Source organism: Myxine glutinosa, chromosome 1, assembly GCF_964187855.1.
Source record: "Myxine glutinosa chromosome 1, kmMyxGlut1.1, whole genome shotgun sequence".
NCBI classification, from domain to species: domain Eukaryota; kingdom Metazoa; phylum Chordata; class Myxini; order Myxiniformes; family Myxinidae; genus Myxine; species Myxine glutinosa.
In genome coordinates, this window is record NC_136261.1 from 365,010,910 (window position 1) to 365,038,573 (window position 27,664).

The 27,664-nt window shown below is 44.2% G+C and overlaps 1 protein-coding gene across 2 annotated transcripts in view; it reads left to right on the top strand.

The window, feature by feature from the left end:
* The first annotated feature begins 1,163 nt into the window (after positions 1-1,163).
* Positions 1,164-27,664, top strand: part of LOC137414634 (uncharacterized) — a 42,910-nt gene continuing 16,409 nt past the window's right edge. For both annotated transcript variants that reach the window (XM_068100141.2, XM_068100146.2), the window contains exons 1-5: positions 1,164-1,637; positions 2,010-2,120; positions 14,641-14,700; positions 21,683-21,742; positions 25,860-26,018. In XM_068100141.2, coding sequence (XP_067956242.2) covers positions 1,628-1,637; positions 2,010-2,120; positions 14,641-14,700; positions 21,683-21,742; positions 25,860-26,018 — 400 coding nt within the window. In that variant the 5' untranslated portion in view covers positions 1,164-1,627. The remainder of the gene's footprint in view (positions 1,638-2,009; positions 2,121-14,640; positions 14,701-21,682; positions 21,743-25,859; positions 26,019-27,664) is intronic.

Sequence of the window (27,664 nt, forward strand, 5' to 3'; positions counted from 1 at the left end):
CTACCGGTGTACACCGGAGGGGACTATAGGTTTGCACTCCGTCTCTCCGTCTGTCCGTCCGTCACACAAAGAACAGCTTTCCAGACTTTTTCTCTAAACTCTTAATGCTAATGATTTCAAACTTGGTACATGGTTTCCTCATGATAAGTTACAGATCAAGTTCGAACTTCACGACGTTTCGATCATTTTTGACAAAGTTATGGCACTTTTAACTTTGGGAATTTCCCCAACAGTTTTCCGGACTATAATTTGGAGTGCGGTAAGTCAAAGCTGTTAATATTCCTTGTTTTAACTCCAATTTACATTCCTTTTCCCCTTTTAGTGAGAAGTAGGGGTCTGTGCAACCATTCATGAACTTTATTTGGTGCAAATCGGATAATTTTTAGCCGTGTTACCTCAGATCGTGAGTTGGTAATTATATAATCCACACATAGTGCAATACGTGCAGGCTGCTCCATGGAGCGACCTTGCGGGCTTATTTTAACTCCGATTTACATTATTTTTACCCTTCTAGTGAGAAGTATGGGTCTGTGCAACCATTCATGCACTTTATTTGGTGCAAATCGGATAATCTTTAGCCGAGTTACCTCAGATCGTGAGTTGATAATTATATAATTCACACATAGTGCAATACGTGCAGGCTGCTCCACGGAGCGACCTTGCGGGCTTATTTTAACTCCAATTTACATTCTGTTTCCCCTTTTAGTGAGAAGTAGGGGTCTGTGCAACCATTCATGAACTTTATTTGGTGCAAATCGGATAATTTTTAGCCGAGTTACCTCAGATCGTGAGTTGGTAATTATATAATTCACACAGTGCAATACGTGCAGGCTGCCCCAACAGTTTTCTGGACGACAGACTGCCGGTAGGGGACATGTATTGCAGCGCAATACTCAGAATGCTTGTTCTACAAGGTGAGCACCCAGGGGTATTGTCTCTGTTTTGTTTTATAATGGAATTTGTATTGTATTTCTGTTGCTACATTAAGGGACAGGGTTTTGAAATTGTGTGCTTTTGCATTGATACATTTGAATGGTATCGTTTGTAATTATCCACTCATCAGCGGAGCCAAGCACAAAAGGTGAAGAGAAGAGAGGTCACGTGATGTCAAATTGCCGCCACAGGCAACGCAGTCGAATCTCAAATCACCGCCCTCGGCGGAAGTGACATCATGCATACGAAATCCTCAACGCTTTCAGGACCATTCTCTCAAGCGGGAATTCCATACTCTCGACGTTATGAAGAAATGAGCACCCTCCGGCGTCTTATTGGAGGAGGACGTTTAATTAGCCGAGCTTGGTGACTGAACGTGTGCAAATGACGCCGGAATCTTGAGCACGTGATCTTGTCCCTCCACCTCGCGATCCCGTCCGCACTCGGTTTCTCGGGACGCTCGGTGGATTGACCTTCCCGCTCCCCTCGGTGCAGCATCGCGTCACCACAGATCACCGCCGACGGTGTTCTCACGCCTGGTTTTTTTTTCCATCTCCTGATGCGGTTTCCCCGACGCTTCAAATCTCCATAACAACGCAGGAACCGACGCTCTCCTCACCAACAACACGCTCGCACCATCTGGGTTACCCTCCCGGTTCTTCTTCTTCTTCTTCTGCACATTGTTCATCCTCCAATGGATCCCGGTATTCTTGCTCGCACTCATCGAGTTTCCGCAGCACAATCCTTGTTATTTTCCCTTCTTGTGTGTTTAATGTTGATTTCAGGTCCAAACTATAATCTATACATGTTTTGTTACTTGGTTATCCCTCATCATTGTTTAAAGCATCACCTAAATACGTAACAGGCCGAAGGCCATTGTCCCTCTCCTTTGAGTAATACTTGATCCGTCACCCAAAAGTGCCCAGAGTCATATAATAAACTTTTTATTTGGTCATGGTATTTGTAATTTTGGTGAATTTTGGAATTGGTGGAAATCCCCAAAAAATATTCCAAGACTTAACAGGTTTTCTGGTAGTTTGACAGTGCTGATTGAGCTTCTGATGTTCCTTTTGCAGGTGATTGTGCCGAGGATGGTGAAAAGATGGAAAGATTTGAAATTTTGCAGATCAAAATAGAGGATGAGAACTCCGATGGTCTTGAAGGGGAGGCAATAGACCAAGAGGATGGTAAGGCATGATGGTAAATTGGTCCTCAGTTTTGGCAAAGGTGGTGAAGGCTGAATTATTATAGCATAAGAACAAACACATGCAGTTGGTTCCACAAATGAGACAAATGTGGGTGATGGGGGTTTCTTTGTGCCCATGACCTGACCCCACGAACTCCCAGCACGTCTGCAAAGTTTGGTGGAGATTGGCCAAGCCGTTTGACTCCATAATCAAACACGAAGACACGCTGTATTTTACACTACGAGCAGAGTACCCACCCTATGTGTGGGTCGAGTTTGTGCATTACTTGCTGAAAAACGTATAGTCTGTGTTTCGTAAGACGACTATAGATCCGATGGTCTTCCGACGCCATTTACGTGGTGTGCGCTTTAAAAAAGTTTGACATGGTTGAAAAGTCTGAACGGTACTGTACAATAGTAGTTTGGGTCGAAGGGGTTGAAAGGGTCGAATCTCTCAAGCATATCAAAAGGATCTAAAAAGGTCCAAGTGGTCTAAAGCTCAAAATGGTCAAGGGTCCAAGCTGTCTAATCTGTCTGAAGGGTGTAAGGGGTCTAAATGGACTTAAGGGGTGTAAAGGTTCAAAGGGTATAAAATGTCTAAACTAAAGGGTGAAGCGATCTAAAAGTGCCCTGAAGTGTTGAAAGGGTCTTAAAGGTAAAAAGGGTCTTTGAGGTCTTAAAAGCTCTTCGGGGTCTTAAAGGGTGTTAGACGGTCTTATGGGTCTTCGGTGCCTTATGGGTCTTCAGGGTCTTACGGGTCTTTGGGGTCTTAAAAGGTCTTTGGAGTCTTTAAGAGTCTTGGGGTCATAAGGATCCTTAAGGTCTCTGGGGGTCTTAAGGGTCTTGGGGGCTTTAAAAGGATCTTCGAAGGTCTAAGGGGTTTCAGCAGTCTGAAGGATCGAAAGGTTTAAAAGGTACATTCCAATAGTATGAAATGAATAGACGTATTGTCAAATGGCTTCACCGAACGCTTCACCGAGTTTTTCATTTTAGTATGATATTACGATGTCCATGTTTGCTCATCGACAAAGGAAGTACATGGATGTGAAAATATATACATTGATATAAACACACCAGGGTTTTTAGTCTCGCCCCGAAGGGGGATGCGAGACTATTGCGGGTGTCTGTCTGTCTGTATATTTTCACTTTAAAAAAGGTTTTCTCTGTATCTGCTTGTCCGATCAATGCAAAACTTTAAACATAGGAGGGACTCCCCATAGAGAATATTTTATTGCCAACTCTGACGGCATAGGTCACAATATTGTATTAGAGGGAAAACTTTTGACATCTTTCTCTATGAAACCGCTCAACGAAAAAAAAAATCAAACTTACCATATGTCATGAACCCCTTGAACATTTGAACATTCAACGGCTCCCAAACGGCGAACCGCAAATTCCCACTCAAAATCCACGTTACACACGCAAACCAGGCGAACGGCTGGATGCGGTGAAATGGTTGGAGGGCGGTGAAAAGCCTGGAGCGATGCGAAATCGGGCGCGAGGCAAAATGGCCGACGGGCCTGTACTGAAGGCGTACCTGCACTTCAACAACGATTCTCTTCGGAATCAACCGCAAAACCTGTCACGCACGTTTATCTGTCACAGCGATAACCACTCTGTCACAGGAATCCCTTTCCCAGGAAACCCAAAGTTTGCTCGTGACCCCCCGTTCGCCAGCGTTTGCTCAAGACCTCAAAGCAGCTCGGCTTCTTCTCGACCTCACTTGCTCCGCCTCTTCTTCCTCTTAGTCCGGTTTTCTCCCGATCCGGTTTCCGGTTTCTTTTAAAACACTAATTTTTTTTACCTTTTGAAAACAGTTATCTCCATTTCACTTAAACGATTACAATAATAGTACATGGAACCAAAAATGCTTACAGTGGATGAAAACCACAACAACGGAAGTGACGAATCCGTAACACTTCCCCCCGTCAAGAAAGAAATTTGGAACATAGTGAAAACTTTCTTTTCCTGCACAAACCCTTTTAACAAACAAAAGTAAAACTTACACCCAAATGATCAATTCACGTGAGAAACAATAATTAATATTCCCCAGAATAAAGCAACAAAACTTCCAAACAACCTACAGGAATTTTCAAAAGTTAGTTTACTCTGGATAAAGCATCAGCAACGACATTGTCCCTGCCCTTTACATGCTCAATTTCCAAGTTGAACTCCTGCAAAGCCAAACTCCATCTCATCAACCTCTGATTTTTATTTTTCATTTTTTGAATGAAGGTTAAGGGGTTGTGATCAGTGAAGAGTTTTAACTCTGGATTCTCTTGCACCCAACTACAGGCACGACAGGTGAGACAGGAACCATTTTTTTCACAGGCTTCCTCTCATAATATTTCTTCAGTCGGTTGACATGACACAGCTGCCGCTTTTTCCGTCGGTCGGGAGTTGTCACCACGAAATCTGTTTCATTAACCCTCCTTTCGATTGCATAGGGACCAAAATACCTAGCCTGTAGTGGCTGACCTGGAACAGGAAGCAACACTAACACTCGGTCCTCAGGACTGAAATTTCTTATCTGAGATTTCTTGTCATATCTCACTTTCATTTTATCCTGTGTCACTTTCAAGTTTCTTCTCGCAACTTCACAAGCCTTTGCCAATCTGTGCCTAACCGTTGACACATACTCCACCACTGTTGACTGTGACTCCTCCTGTAGCCACTGTTCTTTCACCAATTTCAATGGTCCTCGAATGGTGTGTCCAAACACAAGTTCAAAAGGACTGAATCCCAATGACTCCTGAACGGATTCCCTCGTAGCAAACAACAATAAGGGTATTCCTTCATCCCAATCCTTGTCACATTCAAAACAATACGTTCTGATCATATTCTTCAATGTCTGGTGAAACCTTTCCAAGGCCCCTTGGCTCTCGGGATGGTAAGTACTCGATTTTACCTGCTCCACTCCCAACAGGTGTACCACTTGCTGAAAAAGCATTGACATGAAATTGGTACCCTGATCAGACTGGATGACCTTAGGTAGGCCAACCAAAGTGAAAAATTTAATCAAGGCCTTCGCAATAACTGCCGCAGTAATTTTTCCAAGAGGCACTGCCTCTGGGAACCTTGTAGAAGCGCACATGATGGTCAGCAAATACTGATGTCCAGCCTTAGTTTTAGGTAAAGGGCCTACACAGTCAATAATGACACGGCTGAATGGCTCTTCAAAAGCTGGAATTGGTTTTAAAGGTGCGGATGGGACTTTCTGATTAGGTTTTCCCACCAGCTGGCAAGAATGGCAAGATTTACGGAACTCCGCCACATCACGTCGCAATCCTGGCCAGAAAAAATGTACCAATATTCTGTCACATGTCTTGTTCACTCCAAGGTGCCCAGCCAAAGGTGTCTCATGCGCCAAACTCAATATCTCCTTCAGGTACGGCGGTTGTACCACAATTTGGTAATGAACTTTCCACTCATCATTTGCTGGCACCTCCGGTGGTCTCCATTTTCTCATGAGTATTTCCCCTTTCATGAAGTAACCAACAGGTATCTTCATAGCCTCTTCCTCCGTAACGGCTTTATCAATCAAACTCCGGAGCTCTGAATCTCTGTGTTGTTCTTCAACAAGTCTCTTTCGGACAAGCACCGTTTGTTCAACCTCGTTCCCAGATGTCTCCGACGGACACTCCATTTCCTCTTTTGGTCCAGATGCCACCTTTTCCTTAGGTTCCTTGATGTTGCTCTCTTTCCTATTATCTCTTCCAGACTTTTCCTCCAATACCTCTAAGGAACCCAAATCCACATCACCTTCCTTCTCCTTCTCTTCAGAGCGCTTCCTACCCATAGCACGAGTCACTGCACAGGATGGAAAGATACCCGGAATCTCCTGCTCTAACTGTGCTGTGTTATTTTCCATACTGGGCTTTTCAACCAACATCGGATTACCAGAAACTCGACCACCGGCCAAATCATTCCCGATAATGAAAGACATTCCCTCTCCAGGAAGAGTGGCTTGTAACCCCACAGTGACCGGTCCTGACACCAACTCAGACTCTAAATGGATGACATGAAGAGGAGCTTTAACATAGCCACCAACCCCCTGTAAAAGAGCACTAACACCAGTTGCCGTCTTCTCTGACAATGGCAAAATGCCCTCAAGCATCAAAGATTGATGTGCTCCTGTGGCCCTCAATACCCTAACAGGTCTCTGGTTAGTCAAGTCCCCATCCAGTGACACAAACCCCTCGGAAATAAAAGGTTTGTAACCCTCTTGGACAAGGTCGTTCTGTGATGCCGTAACTTTGGCACGGGAACCTTCACAAGGCACTGTCCTCCAAGGACGATTTCTCGCATTGGCCAACGCATTCGGAGTTGCACTAGTTTGACTCCGCTCCTGATTTTTCCTTTTCAGGGCGTAACATTGGGACATCAAATGCCCAGGTTTCTTGCAAAAAGAGCAAGTCGGCCCGAAGGAAAAACTCATGGTCTGCCTCGGGCCCCCCGGAAGATAGGTATGTCTTGGAACTGCAGTCTTCTGATCCCTAAAAGTCGCGGTATCAGATTTGTCCCCATAGTCCTCTCTAGGCCGCCTCCATGAAAATCTGTTCTCCGAACCTGATTTACCATAACTCCCCTGGCTATCTCTAGGCGGGAAGTTAGGTTTGTGGAACCCCATCCTGTGTGTCAAGGCATAGTCATCTGCCACAGTTGCTGCCTCATACAACTCCGGTACTTTTTTTTCATCCAGATGTACTTTAATGTCCACGTGGACACACTGTTTGAATTCCTCCACCAAGATCAATTGTCGTAACAGGTTGAAGTCTTTCCCAATCTCCTTCGAGTCACACCACCTATCAAACATGGTTTCCTTCATTCTGGCAAACTCCACATGGGTCTCACTCTGGCTCTTCCTGGCATTCCTGAATTTTTGCCGGTAAGCTTCACGGACCAAGTCATAGGCTTTGAGAATGGCTTTCTTCACTATCTCATAATCTGCGCATTGGTCAATCGGTAAAGCCGAATAGATATCTTGAGCTTTACCCACCAGAACACTTTGCACTAACATAGTCCAGGACCCCACAGGCCATTTTAGCATTTGAGCCACCTTCTCAAAATGTAAAAATAACTTGGCTACCTCCTTTTCATTGAAGGGTGGAACCAGCCTCACATGCCTACCAACATCCCAAGAGTTCTGACTAGTTGTCGAACTAACCGGCATGGATACTACTTCTCTCCGTTCCCCCAATAATTCCAGCTCCTTAAGTTTAAGTTCCCTCTGATACTCCATGTCCCGTTCCTTTAACTCCCTGTCGGGCTCTCCTTTCCTCTGCTCTTTCCTCTGCTCTTCTTTCTTCTTCAGCTCTCCTTTCCTCTGCTCTTCTCTCCTCGAGTTCCTTTGCAGCTCTCCTTTCCTCTGCTCTTTCCTCTGCTCTTCTTTCCTCGAGTTCTCGTCCCTGTTCTGCTCTTTTCTTTTCCGCTTTCCATTCCAACTGTTTTAACCTTTCCTGGCTCTGCAGTTGCATCTCCATTTTCCGGAGCTCCACATTTCCTTTTTCCTCTGGTAACCAATCCAAGGCTACCTCTTCCCATGTTCCTTGTCCCACTAGAGATTCTACCACCAAGGTCTGAATCTCTGCTTTCTTCATACTAACTCGGACCTCCAAGTTACAATATTTGGCCAATATCATGAGTTCCGAACTTTTTAACGCTTGGAACTGTGCCTCATTAGGGTACGCCGCAAACCTTTCTGCGTCAAACACCATGGTGACTATCAGTTAGCACCTGTTAACCTTCACACAAAAAAAGTTCCAATTTTTTGAAAAATTTGGGAATGTTAGAAAATTCCAAATTTGGGAATTTTGGGAATGTTAGGGAATTCTATCCCGGACGAGCCCCCAATTTCTGTTACGTGCTCCTCCACAAACCCCGGTCACGGTGTACCTCTGAGCCCCGAAAGGAGTCATGGCAGAAAGATGTGTTATTCTGTGTGTCAAAGACCAATGGTGAAACCACACCAATTGTTACCAACAAACAATTATTGTATTAAGGTCACGCAAGAATAACAGCACAAAAACAATATTAATCAATTGTACAACAAATATATCATTCCTATGATGGTACCATCAGTTTCATACAATATAACTCACTCTGCTTCAAGTGAGCGAAAATAACATTCCCAATGTCTCTGTCCCTGCACCAAGTCAAAGTCGATCCACGCTCCGGTGATCTTAAGAACGATGTCGTATCGAGACCAGAATCCAACTCGGCTGAGTCACGCTGCCAAAGATTGGCAAAGGTGCCCTCAAGAGGTGACTGGGAAATCACACCTTTGGGTATGAACGTTCAACGGCTCCCAAACGGCGAACCGCAAATTCCCACTCAAAAGCCACGTTACACACGCAAACCAGGCGAACGGCTGGATGCGGTGAAATGGTTGGAGCGCGGTGAAAAGCCAGAAGCGATGCGAAATCGGGCGTGAGGCAAAATGGCCGACGGGCCTGTACTGAAGGCGTACCTGCACTTCAACAACGATTCTCTTCGGAATCAACCGCAAAACCTGTCACGCAGGTTTATCTGTCACAGCGATAACCACTCTGTCACAGGAATCCCTTTCCCAGGAAACCCAAAGTTCGCTCGTGACCCCCCGTTCGCCAGCGTTTGCTCAAGACCTCAAAGCAGCTCGGCTTCTTCTCGACCTCACTTGCTCCGCCTCTTCTTCCTCTTCGTCCGGTTTTCTCCCGATCCGGTTTCCGGCTTCTTTTAAAACACTAATTTTTTTTACCTTTTGAAAACAGTTATCTCCATTTCACTTAAACGATAACAATAATAGTACATGGAACCAAAAATGCTTACAGTGGATGAAAACCACTACAACAAAAGTGACGAATCATTAACACAGCAATTAAGCCTGGTGTTGGCTTATCGGTTTGGGTGCCAGCTTGGGATCCTAGGATCCTGGGTTCGAATCCGGGTCGATCGCTGAATTAACGCCAGGGGGGTTGACTCAGCCTGTCATCCTTCTGAGGTCAGCAAATTGAGTACCAGTTCGCTGGTAATTCCCTGTGTGTTGCAAGAGGCGACTAACAGGGTTGGCGGCAGGAAGGACATCCGGCTGTAAAACATTGCTACAAAAAGGGGACCACGGTGCCCGAAAAAGGCAAACCCCTGCTCTGCGGGGAAAAAATGGCCTCGAAAGGTGGTTCAGTTAGTGCCAGCAATTGAGATTGAGATTCACAGCCGCACTCGTCTGAAGCAACTGTGACTGATGTGAGGATAAGTATTCATTGACTGTGCTCGCATTCTGGGTATACAAAGACGTCAAATTGCATTTTAAACAACTTTTCGTAAGAATGCTGTGGGCATTAAGTCTGTGGAGAATCTTACGAATCAGTTTCATGAATATGTGGTCATGCAAGACCAGAAAGGAGGCAGTATAAGACAGACGGACCATTGACCTGTTTGTGATGTGAAAATAACAGGCCCTGAGATTCACCTTCATCATGGGGGATGGCAATCATTTTCATCATCATTTTAAAGGCCTTGGTTTCCACAGCGTCGAGCTGAGCAAGGTGTGCGACAGCGGTGCCAGCCCAAAGGAGAGAGCAATACTTCATCAAGCTGTGGATAACGGCCTTGTAGGTAGATAATAACGGTCATGTGTGCCATGGAAGAACCTTGCACGACGGAGGATGCCCAGTTGGCGACTGGCTTTGGAGGCCAACTCAGATGTGTTTTTTAGGTATTCGGGTGTGGTGGTGCCAGCGTGGCGGGTCCTGCAGGTATCGGGTGTGGCGGGTCCTGCAGGTATCGGGTGTGGTGGTGCCAGCGTGGCGGGTCCTGCAGGTATCGGGTGTGGTGGTGCATATAGTTTTAACTGATGGGCCATTATGCTCGGCTGATACGATTCCAAAATGTTTAAAATAATATATCCTCCCTGACTGTTGTCATATATCCTCCCTGGTTTCATAGGTCTGAACCCCATCCAAGTGGAAACGTTTCACTTTACTTGGAGAACTCCATTTTTCATTGTCCATGTACTGTTCTTGCACCTCCCAACCCCATTGGTACATTTGGCTGCGACTCCATGCAACTGACTCGATCTGCGAACCTTCCCATCCGGATTTCTGCAAATAGAAAATCCTCCCTTCTGGATTTGGTGATGACCAATTTCCTCACTAATGTCTCCGGCTCTTCCTGTCTCCATTGATTCATCTGATCATGTGCTTGTGAGAGTCAACATCACAAGCTATTCTCAGAGAGATGCTTCTGCACCGGTGAATCTGAAAGTTCACTGCGGCAGCCTGGAAGGGACTGCAAACTGCCATTCTCTCTTCAGGATCAGTCTCCTGTACCTGCCGCCCCTGCTAATAACTCAGCCTGGGAATTCTCCCACAGAAACCTGTTCTCTTATGCATAGATTCAACGCATCTTGTTTTCAGTTATCCTACCCTGCTCGCCCATGGTACTCCAAATCCTGTGGTGAGGCAGTTTCCTTGAAAAAAATTTGCTTTCTCTTCCTGGAAGCAAAATCCACCCAAAGTTGGTATGAGCCACCTGGAAGACAAATCCAACCGAATTACTGGACTGGATGACATCAGCTCACGTGTCCTAAAAACCTGCTCTGCTGCTCATGCACATTACCCCCCACCCCCTGCCCTTTTCACCCCATCATTTGTGCCGCCATCTGCTTGGAAATCCGCTAACATCACTGCACTGCATAAAAAAATTGTACCGATGTCCGGAGGAAGCGGTTCAGTTTCGCATTTTTGATATTAAATAGGCAAAGCCCAGAAAGGAACGAAACGCTTTATAATTACCCTTTAGAACTACCCTTTGGAATTAACCTTTGGAATTAACCTTTAGAATTAACCTTTAGAATTAACCTTTAGAATTAACCTTTAGAATTAACCTTTAGAATTAACCTTTAGAATTAACCTTTAGAATTACCCTTTAGAACTACCCTTTAGAATTAACCTTTAGAATTAACCTTGAGAATTAACCTTTAGAATTAACCTTTAGAATTAACCTTCAGCACTAACCTTTAGAATTAACCTTTAGAATTAACCTTCAGAATTAACTTTTGGAATTAACCTTTAGAATTACCCTTTAGAACTACCCTTTAGAATTAACCTTGAGAATTAACCTTTAGAATTAACCTTCAGCACTAACCTTTAGAATTAACCTTTAGAATTAACCTTTAGAATTAACCTTCAGAATTAACTTTTGGAATTAACCTTTAGAATTAACCTTTATAATTAACCTTTAGAATTAACCTTTAGAATTAACCTTTAGAATTAACCTTTATAATTACCCTTTAGAATTGCCCTTTAGAATTACCCTTTAGAATTACCCTTTAGAATTAACCTTTAGAATTAACCTTTAGAATTAACCTTTAGAATTACCCTTTAGAATTAACCTTTAGAATTAACCTTTAGAATTAACCTTTAGAATTAACCTTTAGAAATAAACTTTAGAATTAACCTTTAGAATTAACCTTTAGAATTAACGGTTAGAATTAAACTTTAGAATTAACTTTTGGAATTAACCTTTAGAATTAACCTTTAGAATTAACCTTTAGAATTAACCTTTAGAATTAACCTTTTGGAATTAACCTTTAGAATTAACCTTTAGAATTGCCCTTTAGAATTGCCCTTTAGAATTGCCCTTTAGAATTGCCCTTTAGAATTAACCTTCAGAATTAACCTTCAGAATTAACCTTTAGAATTAACCTTTAGAATTAACCTTTAGAATTAACCTTTAGAATTAACGTTTAGAATTAACCTTTAGAATTGCCCTTTAGAATTACCCTTTAGAATTAACCTTCAGAATTAACCTTTGGAATTAACCTTTAGAATTGCCCTTTAGAATTGCCCTTTATAATCACCCTTTAGAATCACCCTTTAGAATCACCCTTTAGAATCACCGTTTAGAATCACCCTTTAGAATTACCCTTTAGAATCACCGTTTAGAATCACCCTTTAGAATCACCCTTTAGACTCACCCGTTAGAATCACCCTTTAGAATCACCCTTTCGACTCACCCTTTCGAATCACCCTTTAGAATTACCCTTTATAATCAACCTTTAGAATCACCCTTTAGAATCACCCGTTAGAATCACCCGTTAGAATCACCCGTTAGAATCACCCTTTAGAATCACCCTTTAGAATCACCTGTTAGAATCACCCTTTAGAATCACCCTTTAGAATCACCCTTTAGAATCACCCTTTCGACTCACCCTTTAGAATTGCCCTTTAGAATCGCCCGTTAGAATCACCCTTTAGAATTACCCTTCATAATCAACCTTTAGAATCACCATTTAGAATCACCCTTTAGAATCACCCTTTAGAATCACCCTTTAGAATCACGCTTTAGAATCACCCTTTAGAATCACCCGTTAGAATCACCCGTTAGAATCACCCTTTAGAATCACCCTTTAGAATCACCCGTTAGAATCACCCGTTAGAATCACCCTTTAGAATCACCCTTTAGAATCACCCGTTAGAATCACCCATTAGAATCACCCATTAGAATCACCCTTTAGAATCACCCTTTAGAATCACCCGTTAGAATCACCCATTAGAATCACCCGTTAGAATCACCCTTTAGACTCACCCTTTAGAATCACCTGTTAGAATCACCCGTTAGAATCACCCTTTAGAATCACCCTTTAGAATCACCTGTTAGAATCACCCTTTAGAATCACCCTTTAGAATCACCCGTTAGAATCACCCTTTAGAATCACCCTTTCGACTCACCCGTTAGAATCACCCTTTAGAATCACCCTTTCGGATCACCCTTTCGAATCACCCTTTCGACTCACCCTTTAGAATTGCCCTTTAGAATCACCCGTTAGAATCACCCTTTAGACTCGCCCTTTAGAATTACCCTTCATAATCAACCTTTAGAATCACCCTTTAGAATCACCCGTTAGAATCACCCTTCAGAATCACCCTTTAGAATCACCCGTTAGAATCACCCTTTAGAATCACCCGTTAGAATCACCCTTTAGAATCACCCTTTCGAATCACCCTTTCGAATCACCCGTTAGAATTACCCTTTAGACTTACCCTTTAGAATCACCTGTTAGAATCACCCTTTAGAATCACCCGTTAGAATCACCCGTTAGAATCACCCGTTAGAATCACCCGTTAGAATCACCCGTTAGAATCACTCTTTAGAATCACCCTTTAGAATCACCCTTTAGAATCACCCTTTAGAATTACCCTTTGGACTCACCATTTAGAATTACCCTTTAGAATTACTTATTTAGAATTACCCTTTAGAACTCGCACTCCCAAAGCTCTTACAAACAAAATACTCAACACAAACATGTACAACAACACCAAACGCTCGCTGGCCAACTACCTATCATGCAGACGGTCATTCTTGATTTTTAACGGCAGGTCATCCCGCACACGATACTTTCCGAACGCTGTCCCTTAAGGCTCAGTCCTCTCCCCCTCACTCTTTAATCTGTTCATGCACGACATTCCACAACCACCCGAGAACATACAATTAGCCTCATATGCGGATGATATGACCATCACCTCTACTCATAGAAACATCAACACCGCCACAGCACAACTTCAACCCTTCCTCAGCACCCTACAAACCTGGCTCACCAACAAATTACACCAAGGACATAGCGCTGCACCACTTATCACATGAACCACATCCCTATTCCACACACACACTGCCCAAAAATACTCAGCGTCACTTTTAGCACAACCATGTCTATCTCAGATCACATCACAAACATTTTTTTAAAAACATGCACACCCAGGCTGAACACATTTAGGGCACTCGCAGGCACCGACTTCGCACACCACAAAGAAACAGCATCACTAACACCACAAACAGCATCACTTTAGTAAAGTACATTATATCAGTCATCAACTATGCCAGCTCATCTTGGGCCTCCAGCCTATCAAACACACATCTCAACACCCTGCAGACCACACAAAACAAAGCCCTTCACATCGTCACAAGTTGCACATTAACAACACCCATCGAGCACCTACACACAGAAGTAAAAATGCTAAAAATCAAAGACCACTAGGACATGAGAGTCCCACCTCGTTTCTGGTCTTGCTCCTCCAACTGTGTTCACTCTGCCCGACTCCTGCCCTCCCAAGTGGCATGTGTTGTCATAGAAATCCTCACTGTGCTCCCCTTTGTAAATGCAAACTTACCCATCAGTAGTTCCATCCCTGCATCCCACTTTCCTTACACCTGTGGGACAGTCTTCCAGATTCTGTCATCTTCTGTTTTTCCTTCCAGGCCCTCGTGTGTCTGCTGTCTGTCCAATGTCGACTTGTTATCTATCCCATTCAAATCTTAGCTATACTGTACCTGCTAAGACCCTGCTCCCCTTTTCTGTTGCAACGTCTCACCTCGTAATATGGTACAGGCATGTGTTCTCATTGACCCGTTTCTCCTTCAGCTCACCTTTTTAGCAATTGACTCTTTGCCACCTGTTCCGCTCTCCTTGGGTTTTTGACAACTGTATTTCAAAAACTTGCTTGCTGTTAACATTGTCTGTAAACACAAATGCAATTTTTCTTCAGGAATGGTGAGAACAGTGAAAATTGAGCCTGGATTTTTGGACCCTGTGGATGTAGAACGAGGTATGAAGTATTTTCTGTTTTCCCTTTGCAAACAAAAATATTTGTGAAATGGATTTGTTTTGAAGTGGGCATGTATGAATACCTTTGTTGATGCCCGTGCATCATCATGGCTGGACAAACCTTTTTCTACCTTTTTGGGTTGGAGACACACAGTCTAGTAGACAGTGGCTACATGCAGACAATATGGGACAGAGGACAATGGGTTGAGTACATGCGATTTGAAGGCAAAGTTCTGTCTTCAGATATGCTGTTTGAGGTGAGGGTCAGGATTGAAGGGGAGAGTGCAATGAGACACACAAGTGAAGGACATGAAATGATGCCACCATGTTTAAAAGGCGAGCCAATTGGCATCGACCATGATTGCGATTGTGGGGTCGGCTCCAGGTCACAGGGGGGGGGGGGGGGGCTGTCAAAACAAGCCCATAAATCCTAATCAGTCTGGCTGAATCGGCCAATGGGTGCACTGTGAGATTCAAAAAGGCGTGCAATGAAAGTGGCATATGTTTGTGGCCTAAGTGAAGAGGTTTATGGTTGGCATGTGGCACACAATAAGGTGGCATATAGGTGGCTGCTTGTGGTTAATGGTCGAGTTCCCCCATGGCTGATTGAAACCTGCATGACGCAGGGAGGACAAGCCTACATAGAACCACTGCTCGCCCGATGAGATCCCAATGGCCAATCAGAACTAGAGGGACAAGCCCTGAGCACTTTTGGGGTTAGTTGGATCATGCACAGTGCTTGTGCAGCATCGGTTGTTGTTTTTATCTCATTTCCCAGATTTTTTTAAATCTCAGCCTTATTCATAGAGCACATACCTCCGCCAGTCTTAACAATTCACACGTTTTGTATTCCACTGATGGACCGGATCTGCATCTGGATCATAACCAAAATTGAATCTGCTTGTTCTTGTCACCTACCCAACTCATCCAACAAGTTTTGTCATAATCCATCTCCACCCTTATGAAATAACATGCCGTATAAAGTTTTTGGTCCCATCTCTCGATGGTGAAGACTTACGTGAAGATAAAAAAAAATTCTCGGATCCAGATCCGGATCTTCACCGAAATCAAATCAATTCGTCCTTGTCACACATCCAACCTGTCCACCAAATTTCGTCTAAATCCATCCATAACTTTTTTTAGATATGCAGCTCACAGACACAGTCAAACAAACAAACAGATAGGGGAGAAAACATAACCTCCATCCACAATAGTGTTACGGTCACACGGTCCGACCCGGTTGCCCAAATTTGAAGCTGGTGAGTCGCACAGCGACCACGTCTGTCCCCCGCCGGAGAGACCTCCCACCGGAACCTGCGTCCAAGTTGCCTTGTGGTTTGATGTCTTGTGACGGACGAGTGCCGTGACAACGCAGTCTTGTGATAGATCTTGTGATGTCATAAGCTTGGCAAGGACAAGATGTGATCTTCCCTAATTAATCAATTTACCTGCCTTTGACATAACTAGATGAGAACCACCAGATGAAACCGGTGCGAGCTAGCAGTATGAGTCAGAGACCAAGTCAGGTATATAAAGTGTATTTGTGTAAAAATAAATGGCACATAATGTACAAAAAGCAAACAATCACCAATAATTGCCAATTATTACTCACTTCCGCATACGCATCCACAATACCAACAACGAAAGGGAACATCAATTATAATAATAATAATAATAATAATAATAATTCATTTATTTTGTATAGCGCTTTTCAAGTAGCCCAAAGGCGCTTTGACAGAGTGGAAAACATAATGCATAACAATACATGAAAACCACAATTGCAAAAAGACAAGAATCAATAGGGAAATATTTAAAGCAAAAGGAGGGAGAAGGAGAAGAGATAGTCAGGGGTTAAATGCTGTGGGTTGAATGTTGAATGCAGTGTTGAACAGGTGGGTCTTTAGTGATGTTTTGAATGTGGTGAGTGAGGAAGAGTCTCTGATGGTGTGAGGTAGTGAGTTCCAGAGGGTGGGAGCAGCGATGGAGAAGGCCCTGTCCCCCCAGGATCTGAATTTGGTCCGGATGGAGGGGGTCAGGAGGTTGGTACCAGCAGAGCGGAGGTTGCGGGTGGGAGTGTGTCTGGAGAGGAGGTCAGCCAGGTAGGATGGGGCCAGGTTATGGAGGGCTTTGTATGTCAAGAGGAGGATTTTGTACTGGATTCTCTGGAGGATGGGGAGCCAGTGAAGCTTGTAAAGGACGGGGGTGATGTGGTCACGGGTCCGGGAATGGGTGAGTAGACGGGCAGCGGAGTTCTGAATGTATTGGAGTTTATTGGTGATTGTTGAGGGTGAACCATAGAGGAGGCTATTGCAGTAGTCCAGACGGGAGGTGATGAAGGCGTGGATGAGGATTTCTGCAGCCGTGGAGGAGAGGGATGAGCGGAGACGGGCAATGTTTTTCAGGTGAAAGAAGGCTGACTTTGTGATCTGTTTAGTGTATTTGTCGAAGGAGAGGGTTTGGTCAAAGATGACGCCAAGATTCCGGATGTGAGGGGAGGTGGATACTGGGAAACCTTCGATGTTGAGGGCAAAGTTATGGGTGGATTTGGTGAGCGTTTTTGGGCCAATGATGATTTTGGGCCAATGATGTTTTTGGGCCAATTTTTGGGCCAATTATCTCGTGCCTTTGGCCTTCAGACACAATAGAAGACAAAGGGAGCCACAGACAGTAGAGTTTTTGGCCAAACTCACTGAATTGTTTACAAGGAGGCTGCCCATTCCCGAAATTGTTGCAGAATGGGGGGCGAGGGGGGAGGGACACAGCCCGATGTAGTGGGCAGGACAGGGTGTGGCCTACCTCTCAGGCACTTTCCATGGTGCAGCCTCCCGCTCAATGCTTCCATGGTTTTGGTTGGTGTTTCCTCTCAGCCCACGCCTTTATAGACTGCACCACCGACTTCAGACATGACAATGTATGCCCCTCCCCTCACATTTGCCATTGGTCCAAGACCCGACTGTTGGTTTCCACCTTGCGTCGCGGGTCCTCTGCATCCGGGCCACCAGGGTGACCTCTTTTGCCACCTCACTTTGGGGAGATGGCCAAGTGCAGCGCAAAAAGGGCACATTTAGACAGAAAACGAAGCAATGAAACATCAAACAATGGCTTGCAGGAATGAGGAATTTTAGACACACAATAAATAGGGTGGGTCTAACGTTTCTAACTATACGAATTAGTTATCTGCTGCTGTTGCAAGCTTAAGCTGGCGCAGCCAGTCTGGTACCTGATGACCTGCAACAGCTCCTCAGGAGCAGGAGCTAGGTCTGTCTGGAGAGTGACAAGCCCCTTGTCACTCTCCCACCATCCCCACTGTTTTGGAAGTTGTCCATCCCCACTGTTTTGGAAGGAGTCCATCCCCACTGTTTTGGAAGGAGTCCATCCCCACTGTTTTGGAAGGAGTCCATCCCCACTGTTTTGGAAGGAGTCCATCCCCTGTTTTGGAAGGAGTCCATCCCCTGTTTTGGAAGGAGTCCATCCCCTGTTTTGGAAGGAGTCCATCCCCTGTTTTGGAAGGAGTCCATCCCCACTGTTTTGGAAGGAGTCCATCCCCACTGTTTTGGAAGGGGTCCATCCCCACTGTTTTGGAAGGGGTCCATCCCCACTGTTTTGGAAGGAGTCCATCCCCACTGTTTTGGAAGGGGTCCATCCCCACTGTTTTGGAAGGAGTCCATCCCCACTGTTTTGGAAGGAGTCCATCCCCACTGTTTTGGAAGGAGTCCATCCCCACTGTTTTGGAAGGAGTCCATCCCCACTGTTTTGGAAGGAGTCCATCCCCACTGTTTTGGAAGGAGTCCATCCCCACTGTTTTGGAAGGAGTCCATCCCCACTGTTTTGGAAGGAGTCCATCCCCACTGTTTTGGAAGGAGTCCATCCCCACTGTTTTGGAAGGAGTCCATCCCCACTGTTTTGGAAGGAGTCCATCCCCACTGTTTTGGAAGGAGTCCATCCCCACTGTTTTGGAAGGAGTCCATCCCCACTGTTTTGGAAGGAGTCCATCCCCACTGTTTTGGAAGGAGTCAATCCCCACTGTTTTGGAAGGAGTCAATCCCCACTGTTTTGGAAGGAGTCAATCCCCACTGTTTTGGAAGGAGTCAATCCCCACTGTTTTGGAAGGAGTCAATCCCCACTGTTTTGGAAGGAGTCAATCCCCACTGTTTTGGAAGGAGTCCATCCCCACTGTTTTGGAAGGAGTCCATCCCCACTGTTTTGGAAGGAGTCCATCCCCACTGTTTTGGAAGGAGTCCATCCCTACTGTTTTGGAAGGAGTCCATCCCTACTGTTTTGGAAGGAGTCCATCCCCACTGTTTTGGAAGGAGTCCATCCCCACTGTTTTGGAAGGAGTCAATCCCCACTGTTTTGGAAGGAGTCCATCCCCACTGTTTTGGAAGGAATCCATCCCCACTGTTTTGGAAGGAGTCAATCCCCACTGTTTTGGAAGGAGTCCATCCCCACTGTTTTGGAAGGAGTCCATCCCCACTGTTTTGGAAGGAGTCAATCCCCACTGTTTTGGAAGGAGTCAATCCCCACTGTTTTGGAAGGAGTCCATCCCCACTGTTTTGGAAGGAGTCCATCCCCACTGTTTTGGAAGGAGTCCATCCGCACTGTTTTGGAAGGAGTCCATCCGCACTGTTTTGGAAGGAGTCCATCCCCACTGTTTTGGAAGGAGTCCATCCCCACTGTTTTGGAAGGAGTCCATCCCCACTGTTTTGGAAGGTGTCAAACCCCACTGTTTGGGAAGGAGTCCATCCCCACTGTTTTGGAAGGAGTCAATCCCCACTGTTTTGGAAGGAGTCAAACCCCACTGTTTTGGAAGGAGTCAATCCCCACTGTTTTGGAAGGAGTCCATCCCCACTGTTTTGGAAGGAGTCCATCCCCACTGTTTTGGAAGGAGTCCATCCCCTGTTTTGGAAGGAGTCCACCCCCACTGTTTTGGAAGGAGTCCACCCCCACTGTTTTGGAAGGAGTCCATCCCCACTGTTTTGGAAGGAGTCCATCCCCACTGTTTTGGAAGGAGTCCATCCCCACTGTTTTGGAAGGAGTCCATCCCCACTGTTTTGGAAGGAGTCCATCCCCACTGTTTTGGAAGGAGTCCATCCCCACTGTTTTGGAAGGAGTCCACCCCCACTGTTTTGGAAGGAGTCCATCCCCACTGTTTTGGAAGGAGTCCATCCCCACTGTTTTGGAAGGAGTCCATCCCCACTGTTTTGGAAGGAGTCCATCCCCACTGTTTTGGAAGAAGTCCATCCCCACTGTTTTGGAAGGAGTCCATCCCCACTGTTTTGGAAGGAGTCCATCCCCACTGTTTTGGAAGGAGTCCATCCCCACTGTTTTGGAAGGAGTCCATCCCCACTGTTTTGGAAGGAGTCCATCCCCACTCTTTTGGAAGGAGTCCATCCCCACTCTTTTGGAAGGAGTCCATCCCCACTCTTTTGGGAGGAGTCCATCCCCACTCTTTTGGGAGGAGTCCATCCCCACTCTTTTGGAAGGAGTCCATCCCCACTCTTTTGGAAGGAGTCCATCCCCACTCTTTTGGAAGGAGTCCATCCCCACTCTTTTGGAAGGAGTCCATCCCCACTCTTTTGGAAGGAGTCCATCCCCACTCTTTTGGAAGGAGTCCATCCCCACTCTTTTGGAAGGAGTCCATCCCCACTCTTTTGGAAGGAGTCCATCCCCACTCTTTTGGAAGGAGTCCATCCCCACTCTTTTGGAAGGAGTCCATCCCCACTCTTTTGGAAGGAGTCCATTCCCACTCTTTTGGAAGGAGTCCATCCCCACTCTTTTGGAAGGAGTCCATCCCCACTCTTTTGGAAGGAGTCCATCCCCACTCTTTTGGAAGGAGTCCATCCCCACTCTTTTGGAAGGAGTCCATCCCCACTCTTTTGGAAGGAGTCCATCCCCACTCTTTTGGAAGGAGTCCATCCCCACTCTTTTGGAAGGAGTCCATCCCCACTCTTTTGGAAGGAGTCCATCCCCACTCTTTTGGAAGGAGTCCATCCCCAGTTCCCTTCCACTCTTGAACCTGAAAGTACACACAGAGGCTGTTGTACTTTTCTGCTGCTTATGTAGGTGGTAAGCTCGATGGTGGAACATGAGACATGCTGGAAGGCACAGACATTGAACCATCCATCAGCTTCTCATAGAGGACAGCAACTTTGTCCATGTCTGTTCTGCCGCTTGTATCTGCAGCAGTCATAATCTCATGGGGTTGCGGCTGCTTCATCTAAATCCATATCTTCAGACTCTGTGCCTTCTGAGTTGTCAGGTTGACTTGGTCGATGGACATCAAATGTGTTGGACAGCAGAAGGGCATTGAGTGCTACGTTAATAATGAAGTGTGCTCAAACTGCCAGCCATTTTGTTACTTAAACGTGTCCCCAACCATTTGATGACCATTCATGGTCCGGTTTTGGTGAAGCTTACCACAAGCACAGCACATAATGCCATATACGTGCACCTCACTTTATTTTGAGATTGATCAAAGATGGCCGACTAGTAGACTTGCAGCCATTTTAGTTGTAAAAAAACAACCTGATATTGACCACGTCCTCAACCATTTCTCGGACATGCATTTTCTGATCTTGTTCAAATTTGGCACACAGATAATGAATGATGGGTTACATATGCACATTACTTTTTTTTCGAGATCAGATGCAAGATGGCCGACTGGCGGCCATTTTGTTACTTAAACGTGTCCCCAACTATTTTTCAACATACATGGACCAATTTTGTTTGAACTTGGCACAAAGACGACACATGAGAGTATACATATGCAGAAGATTTTGTTTTGTAATCCGACCAAAGATGGCTGACTGACAGCCTTCAACTCCGCACCGCAAAATTACTACAACTACGGGGGCTGACATTTTATGTATTTTTCTTGCTTTTGGGTGCCATCCATGTTTTTGTTTGCTAGATTTTGTGACGTCACTTTATCATATGACTGCTATCAAAAGTTGCCATCTCTATTTGTTGTTTTCTTTCTCCAGGAACGGTGCAAACAGTGAAAATTGAGCCTGAATCTTTGGACTATGTAGATGTGAAAGAAGGTACAGGTTACTTGATGCTTCTTTGCAAATAATAATATTTGTGGAATGGCTCGTCGGAGGTTCAAATGATTCTCTTGTGGATGTTCCGGCTTGGAGTGCATGTGTTTGTAAATTATCCATTCGTCCGTTTGATCCAACCTTATGAATTTCACACTCGTAAATCCAAGGAATATGAAAGGTGAATCTTGCTATCACTTCTGCATTGCGTCCTCGTATATTTTTAATCAACATTTCATTAATTAACCCTTAAGGTGATTAGCAAGTGTAAACAGAAGATAGGTGTCACCCTTTACTTGCAGGCTACTATGTTTTCTGCTTCCTTTCTCTTCCTTTGCAAGTTTCTTCATTCCCCCCTTTGCCACACTGTTATCTCTTTGATCTTCCATGAGCAAATTATTTTTTTATATAAAAGGTTTTGAACGTCTCAACACATCCTGTCCAAAAACTCTGCTGACGGCTCGGCTTTCCGAAATCCTTTTTTCCTTCAAATACCATTCGGTTGCAGTGGTGCTTAATTTAAATTCTCTCTTCTTAATTAGGTTTTTACCTATTTCTGATAACTTGTTCTTGCAAATCCCCTTTCATTTTCTTGCAATTGCCAATGCTGCATTAAAAATAAAATAACTTTCATTATTTTATAGTTTTATTTGTTGACGTCTTTTGGCTCATCAATATTTGAATCGATTGCTTAGTTCTGTGTGTAATTGCTTTTCATTATTGCATTCTCTATGGGGAGGGGAGTGTCGTTGAAGCTGAAGGGAAAGGTGTATGCTGCATGTGTGAGAAGTGTTATGATTTATGGGAGCGAGACATGGGTAATGAACGTAGAGCAGCAACGAAGGCTGGAAAGGGTGGAAATGCGAATGGTTTGGTGGATGTGTGGAGTATCGTTGAGAGAGGAAGACAAATGATGAATTGCGAAAGATGATGGGAATAGAGCCTGTGATTGATGCTGTGAAGAGGAACAGGTTGAGATGGTTTGGTCATGTGTTGAGGAAGGATGAACAGTCACCCCAAAGTGACCGGTTGAAAAGAGTGATGGAAATGAATGTAGAAGGAAGTAGAGAACGGGGAAGACCGAGAAAGACTTGGCTAAAGATGGTCGAAGAAGAAATGCGGGCAAGGGGGTTAACAAGGGGAGATGCAGAAAATAGGGCAAAATGGAGAAGATTGTCATGGGGACCGCAAGGCTAACCCCCGCTCTTGCAGGGAAAATGGCCTTAAAATGCCTGTTGTTGTTGTTGTTGTTGTTGTTGTTGTTGTTGTTGTTGTATTCTCTATGTATGCAACTTTAACATTTCTCTGTATGCAACTTTAACATGGGGACTGAAAAATAGTTTCTCGGCTTCTACTGGACGAAATCGGCTGCAAATTTCAGGAGTAAATGTGTTGTACGTCAAGGTAATATGTTCCAAATTTCAGCAACGTCAGTTTCTGCTTTCTTGAGTTTTATCTAGAAAACCCTCAAATTCATGTTGGTGTCTGCCAGTCCGTCTGTCTGTCTGCTCAAAATGTGTTGGCGCTCATATCTCAAAGGCTATATATTGAAGCTAGCTGAAACTTTGAATATACGGTACATCGACCAATACATCTAATTAATGGCTTTCAAAACAAATTCCACCAAAGTACCATAGTTTTTGCTTTAAAATTTAATATGTATAAATATATATATACATGTGTATATTATATATATAATTATAGATATATACACACTTTATACCTCTTATTACAAAAAATCTACTGTAATGGCCCAATGGCCTAATGGATAAAGCATCAGACTCCCAAGCTTGGGATTGTGGGTTCGAGTTCCATCTGGGTTGATTATATTTTTTTCAAGTCTTTTATATTGTCTTCAATAAAGTCTTGTATGATGAACAAATGCATTTTGTTCGTATTTATAATGTATATTGGGGGAAATGCCAGGGGCATAGAAAAGGCCCCTTTATATGGTATGCGCCATATGGTAAACTATAGATAAGAAGGGACATTCTTGGGAAAAATGTCCGGGGCACAGAAAAGGCCCCTTTATATGGTATGCGCCATGTGGCAAAGTATAGAAAAGGAGGGACATTCCATAGTTTGTAGAAAATGCCAAACAATAGAAAATAAGAGACATTTAAAAAAAAATCTCATGTGCATGCTGGACTACCCTTATGTTCTGAGGAGGAACCAAGTAATGCTCTAGAAAAGTTCATATAAAGGGGTGCCAATTTTATTCATCCAGCTGCATGAAGAAGTAAATGTATTTTATTTGCCAGATGTAGGGTGCCCCTTTTTATGAACTTTTCTAGAGCATTACTTGGTTCCTCCTAAGAATACAAGGGTTGTCCAGCATGCACATGAGATTTTTTGAACGTCTCTTATTTTCTATTGTTTGGCATTTTCTACCAGCTATGGAATGTCCATTCTTTTCTTTTCTTTGCCACATGGCACATAGCATATAAAGGGTTCATAGCACATAGCATGCAAATGTCGCGTTCCTGGCGATTAAAATATTTCCAAGGAACGTTCCAAAAGAATAAAATCTTTGTTATATATTACTCCATGGCGTTCATCAAATGTGGTGGAGTTAAAACACGCGGGGAGGGGAACGGGAGAGGAAGAGGATAAGGATGAGGATGCTGATGCACTTACCTGCACAGATCCCCACCGCAGTCCTCAACCGTGGATCCCCACCGTAGTTCTAGCTCTTAAACGAGCGTCGATCTTGTATTTAAAAAAAAGAAGAAGCCTTTTCTATGCCCCTGACATTTCCCCCAAGAATGTCCCTTCTTTTCTATACTTTGCCACATGGCACATAACATATTGTCAAGTCCGTGGCCGATGAAAACCAGCCTTGGACGGATAGCCGGTCGGTTTTAACCGAAACCCACAAAACACAGAAACATGACAAATGAAAAAATGCCACAATAATAAATTTAATGAAAATGAATGGTGAGGTAAATCTATAATCCTAATCGAGGTACCACCACATGCAGACTCAAAAACATACAGGGGAATGATAAAAGAAAATGAATTGTTTTAAAGCCGGCCGGCACTCAGCTTTACTCCAACGAGACCACCAAATGAAGTTGCAGCACAAGGAGGCCCGAAGCCACTCACGTGGCAAACGCACAAGATGGTGCAAAGTTCCTCTCTGCGTTGTCATGAACGTGAGTGGGTTTGTGTGGCCGGTCCACTTTCGCTGTTGTCTCCCCCTGAAACGTGACATGGTTAGAGAGAGAGAGAGAGAGAGAGAGAGAGAGAGAGAGAGAGAGACAGACAGACAGACAGACAGACACAGACAGACAGTCAGAGAGTCAGAGTCTCAGACAGAGTCAGACAGCGCGACGCTCCTCTTCCAGCCAAAAACACCGAGAGAGTGATTCTTTGTCCAACGGTCGTTTTTACCAGCACCTTCTCGCTCTGACATCACCCCGACCAATCGCCGAGTTCCACTGAATCGCCCCATGGTCAGGCTCAACCAATGACAAACTTCGAGGCGTGGCCTTTTTCCTTGCTCGATTGGTGGGCGGGGTTAATTGTTTATCGAGAACGTTCGGCTCTCCTCGGGAATGTTTGGGTTTATGTCGGCAGTTATGGCAGTTGTTTTTGTTGTTTCATGGACGTGCGTTTTTTATGGCCGGCTTGTTATGATTGTAAAAACATCGGGGAAATCACAGGAGGCAATCACATACTGGGAGAACTACCCTTAGACCCTACCTAATTAACATACCACCACCCCCCGTGTGGTGACACGTACACAATCTTAAGCTCACCGTTTTTCTACTTAAATAAATCGAGATTGGCTTCCTACTCACACGCGGTCCATGGTACCCTACACCGTTCTATCTCCACTATGGTATGTCATCACCTACCCCCACAAATGTAACAATATAAAGGGGCCTTTTCTATGCCCCTGGCATTTTCCCCAATAATTCTTATTTTATTGATCCCAAATTCTTTATGTTGGACTTCTTTTTGTTCAGCCTTGGCAAAGTTTGCTTTTCATGGTTAAAAAAGTAATTTTGGTTTGTGCAAATGATGTGCTTATTTATCTTTATATTTTTATTCATTCATTGAATAAGGAAGTCCCCCTTTGTAGTTTGACTTTTGTTTCTGTTTTATTTTTTTGCAGAGCGACCAGAGGAGTCCAGAAAAATTCTCTCTACCAAGAGTTCTTTCATACACTTCACAGAAACCTCATCGGAGCTGCACCGGGAAAAGCATCACCAAGGGTCGAGTGATCAAGAGCACAATTCCATGCAGACCTCCGATATTTCAAACAACAAAAGCAGTTTGAGTATTCTTTCAGACATCTGTGTTGGTGTGCGTTCATACAAGTGCACAGTTTGTGAAAAGGTATTCGGTCGGTCGTCATCTTGTCTCCAGCACATGAGTGTCCACAGAAGTGAGTACCCATACAGGTGTTCTGTCTGTGGAAAAGGGTTCAGTAAGTCATCAAAGTACCGCACTCACTTGAAGATTCATACCGGTGAGCGTCCGTACAGGTGCTCAATCTGTGGAAAAGGTTTTGTTCAACCGGCATACTACCGCTCCCATTTGAGGGTTCATAATGGTGAGCTTCCATACAGTTGTTCAACATGTGGCAAAGCCTTTGCATGGTCTTCAAGCTATCGCACTCATTTGAGGGTTCATACTGGTGAGCGCCCATACTGGTGTTCGTTGTGTGGAAAGGCTTTTGCTTGGTCCTCACAATATAACAATCATGTGAGGGATCACAATGGTGAGCGCCCTTATAAGTGTACCGTTTGTGAGAAGGTATTCAGTCACTTGTCATCCTTCCGTGATCACATGAGAATCCATAGTGGAGTTCGTCCTTATGAATGCGTAACTTGTGGAAAGAGTTTCATTCAGTCTTCCAATTATCGCAGGCACCTGAAAATTCATCAGGAAGTGCGTGCTTTCCGGTGCTCTGTTTGCGGCAAAGGTTTTCATCAGTCTTCAGGTCTTCAGCGGCACTTAAGAACACACAGCAATGAACGTCCATACAAGTGCACCATGTGTGTTAAAGCGTTTAATACGTCATCATCCTGTAAGCGACATATAAAAATTCATTCCAAACAACAACACACAGGTTGTTTTTACGAAAGTACGTTTAACTGATAAGAAAATGTTTCCTCATTCAAAACAGAACAGTCAATAAATTACTTTTAATGGCCAGCAATGCCATGTTCACGGACGTCATTGCAATGGCGAGCTGGAAGTAGTTGGTGGTGAAATAATTTTATATATGCAGATGCTGCAGCTCGTGGAGTAGCTAAACGTTGTCATCGAATAATTTAACCTACAGAGTAAATTAAACAACTAGAACGGCACTCGGTAGAGAGCACACCTCCACCAGGCTGAACAATTTACGGTTTGTATGCACTGATAGGCCGGATCTGGATTTGGACCTGAACCAAAATATAATCGGCGTGTTCTTGTTACCTAGCCAACTCATCCACCAAGTTTTGTATGTAATCCATCCACAACTTTTTGAAATATCATGCTATATATAGTTTTTGGCCCCATATCTCAATTCTGAGAAGGAAAAATCACTTAATTAGTCAAAATCTTCATGAATAATCACTTAAAAAGGAGAAAAATTCTCTGATTCTTAGAAAAAATTAGATATCCTGTTCACTGACTAATGGGCAGGGGTGAAAGTGAACCTCCGTCCACCTTCAGTGATGGAAGTAACAAATACATGCAATGGTATTTGATACTTTTGATCGTAATTGTGCACCAGGAATTTGCTATCGCTATTGTGGATTTTCCATGGAAAAATTGTGCAACGAGAAACAATGTTTGAAATCAACATCTGCATCGAAACCTGATGGAAATCCATTTTTGCCAATTAATTTGGATCGAAACATGGTGATGTTCCACCTGAAGCGAATTTTAGGAACATGAAAAGGAGAAAGGAGAAAGGGGGTGGGG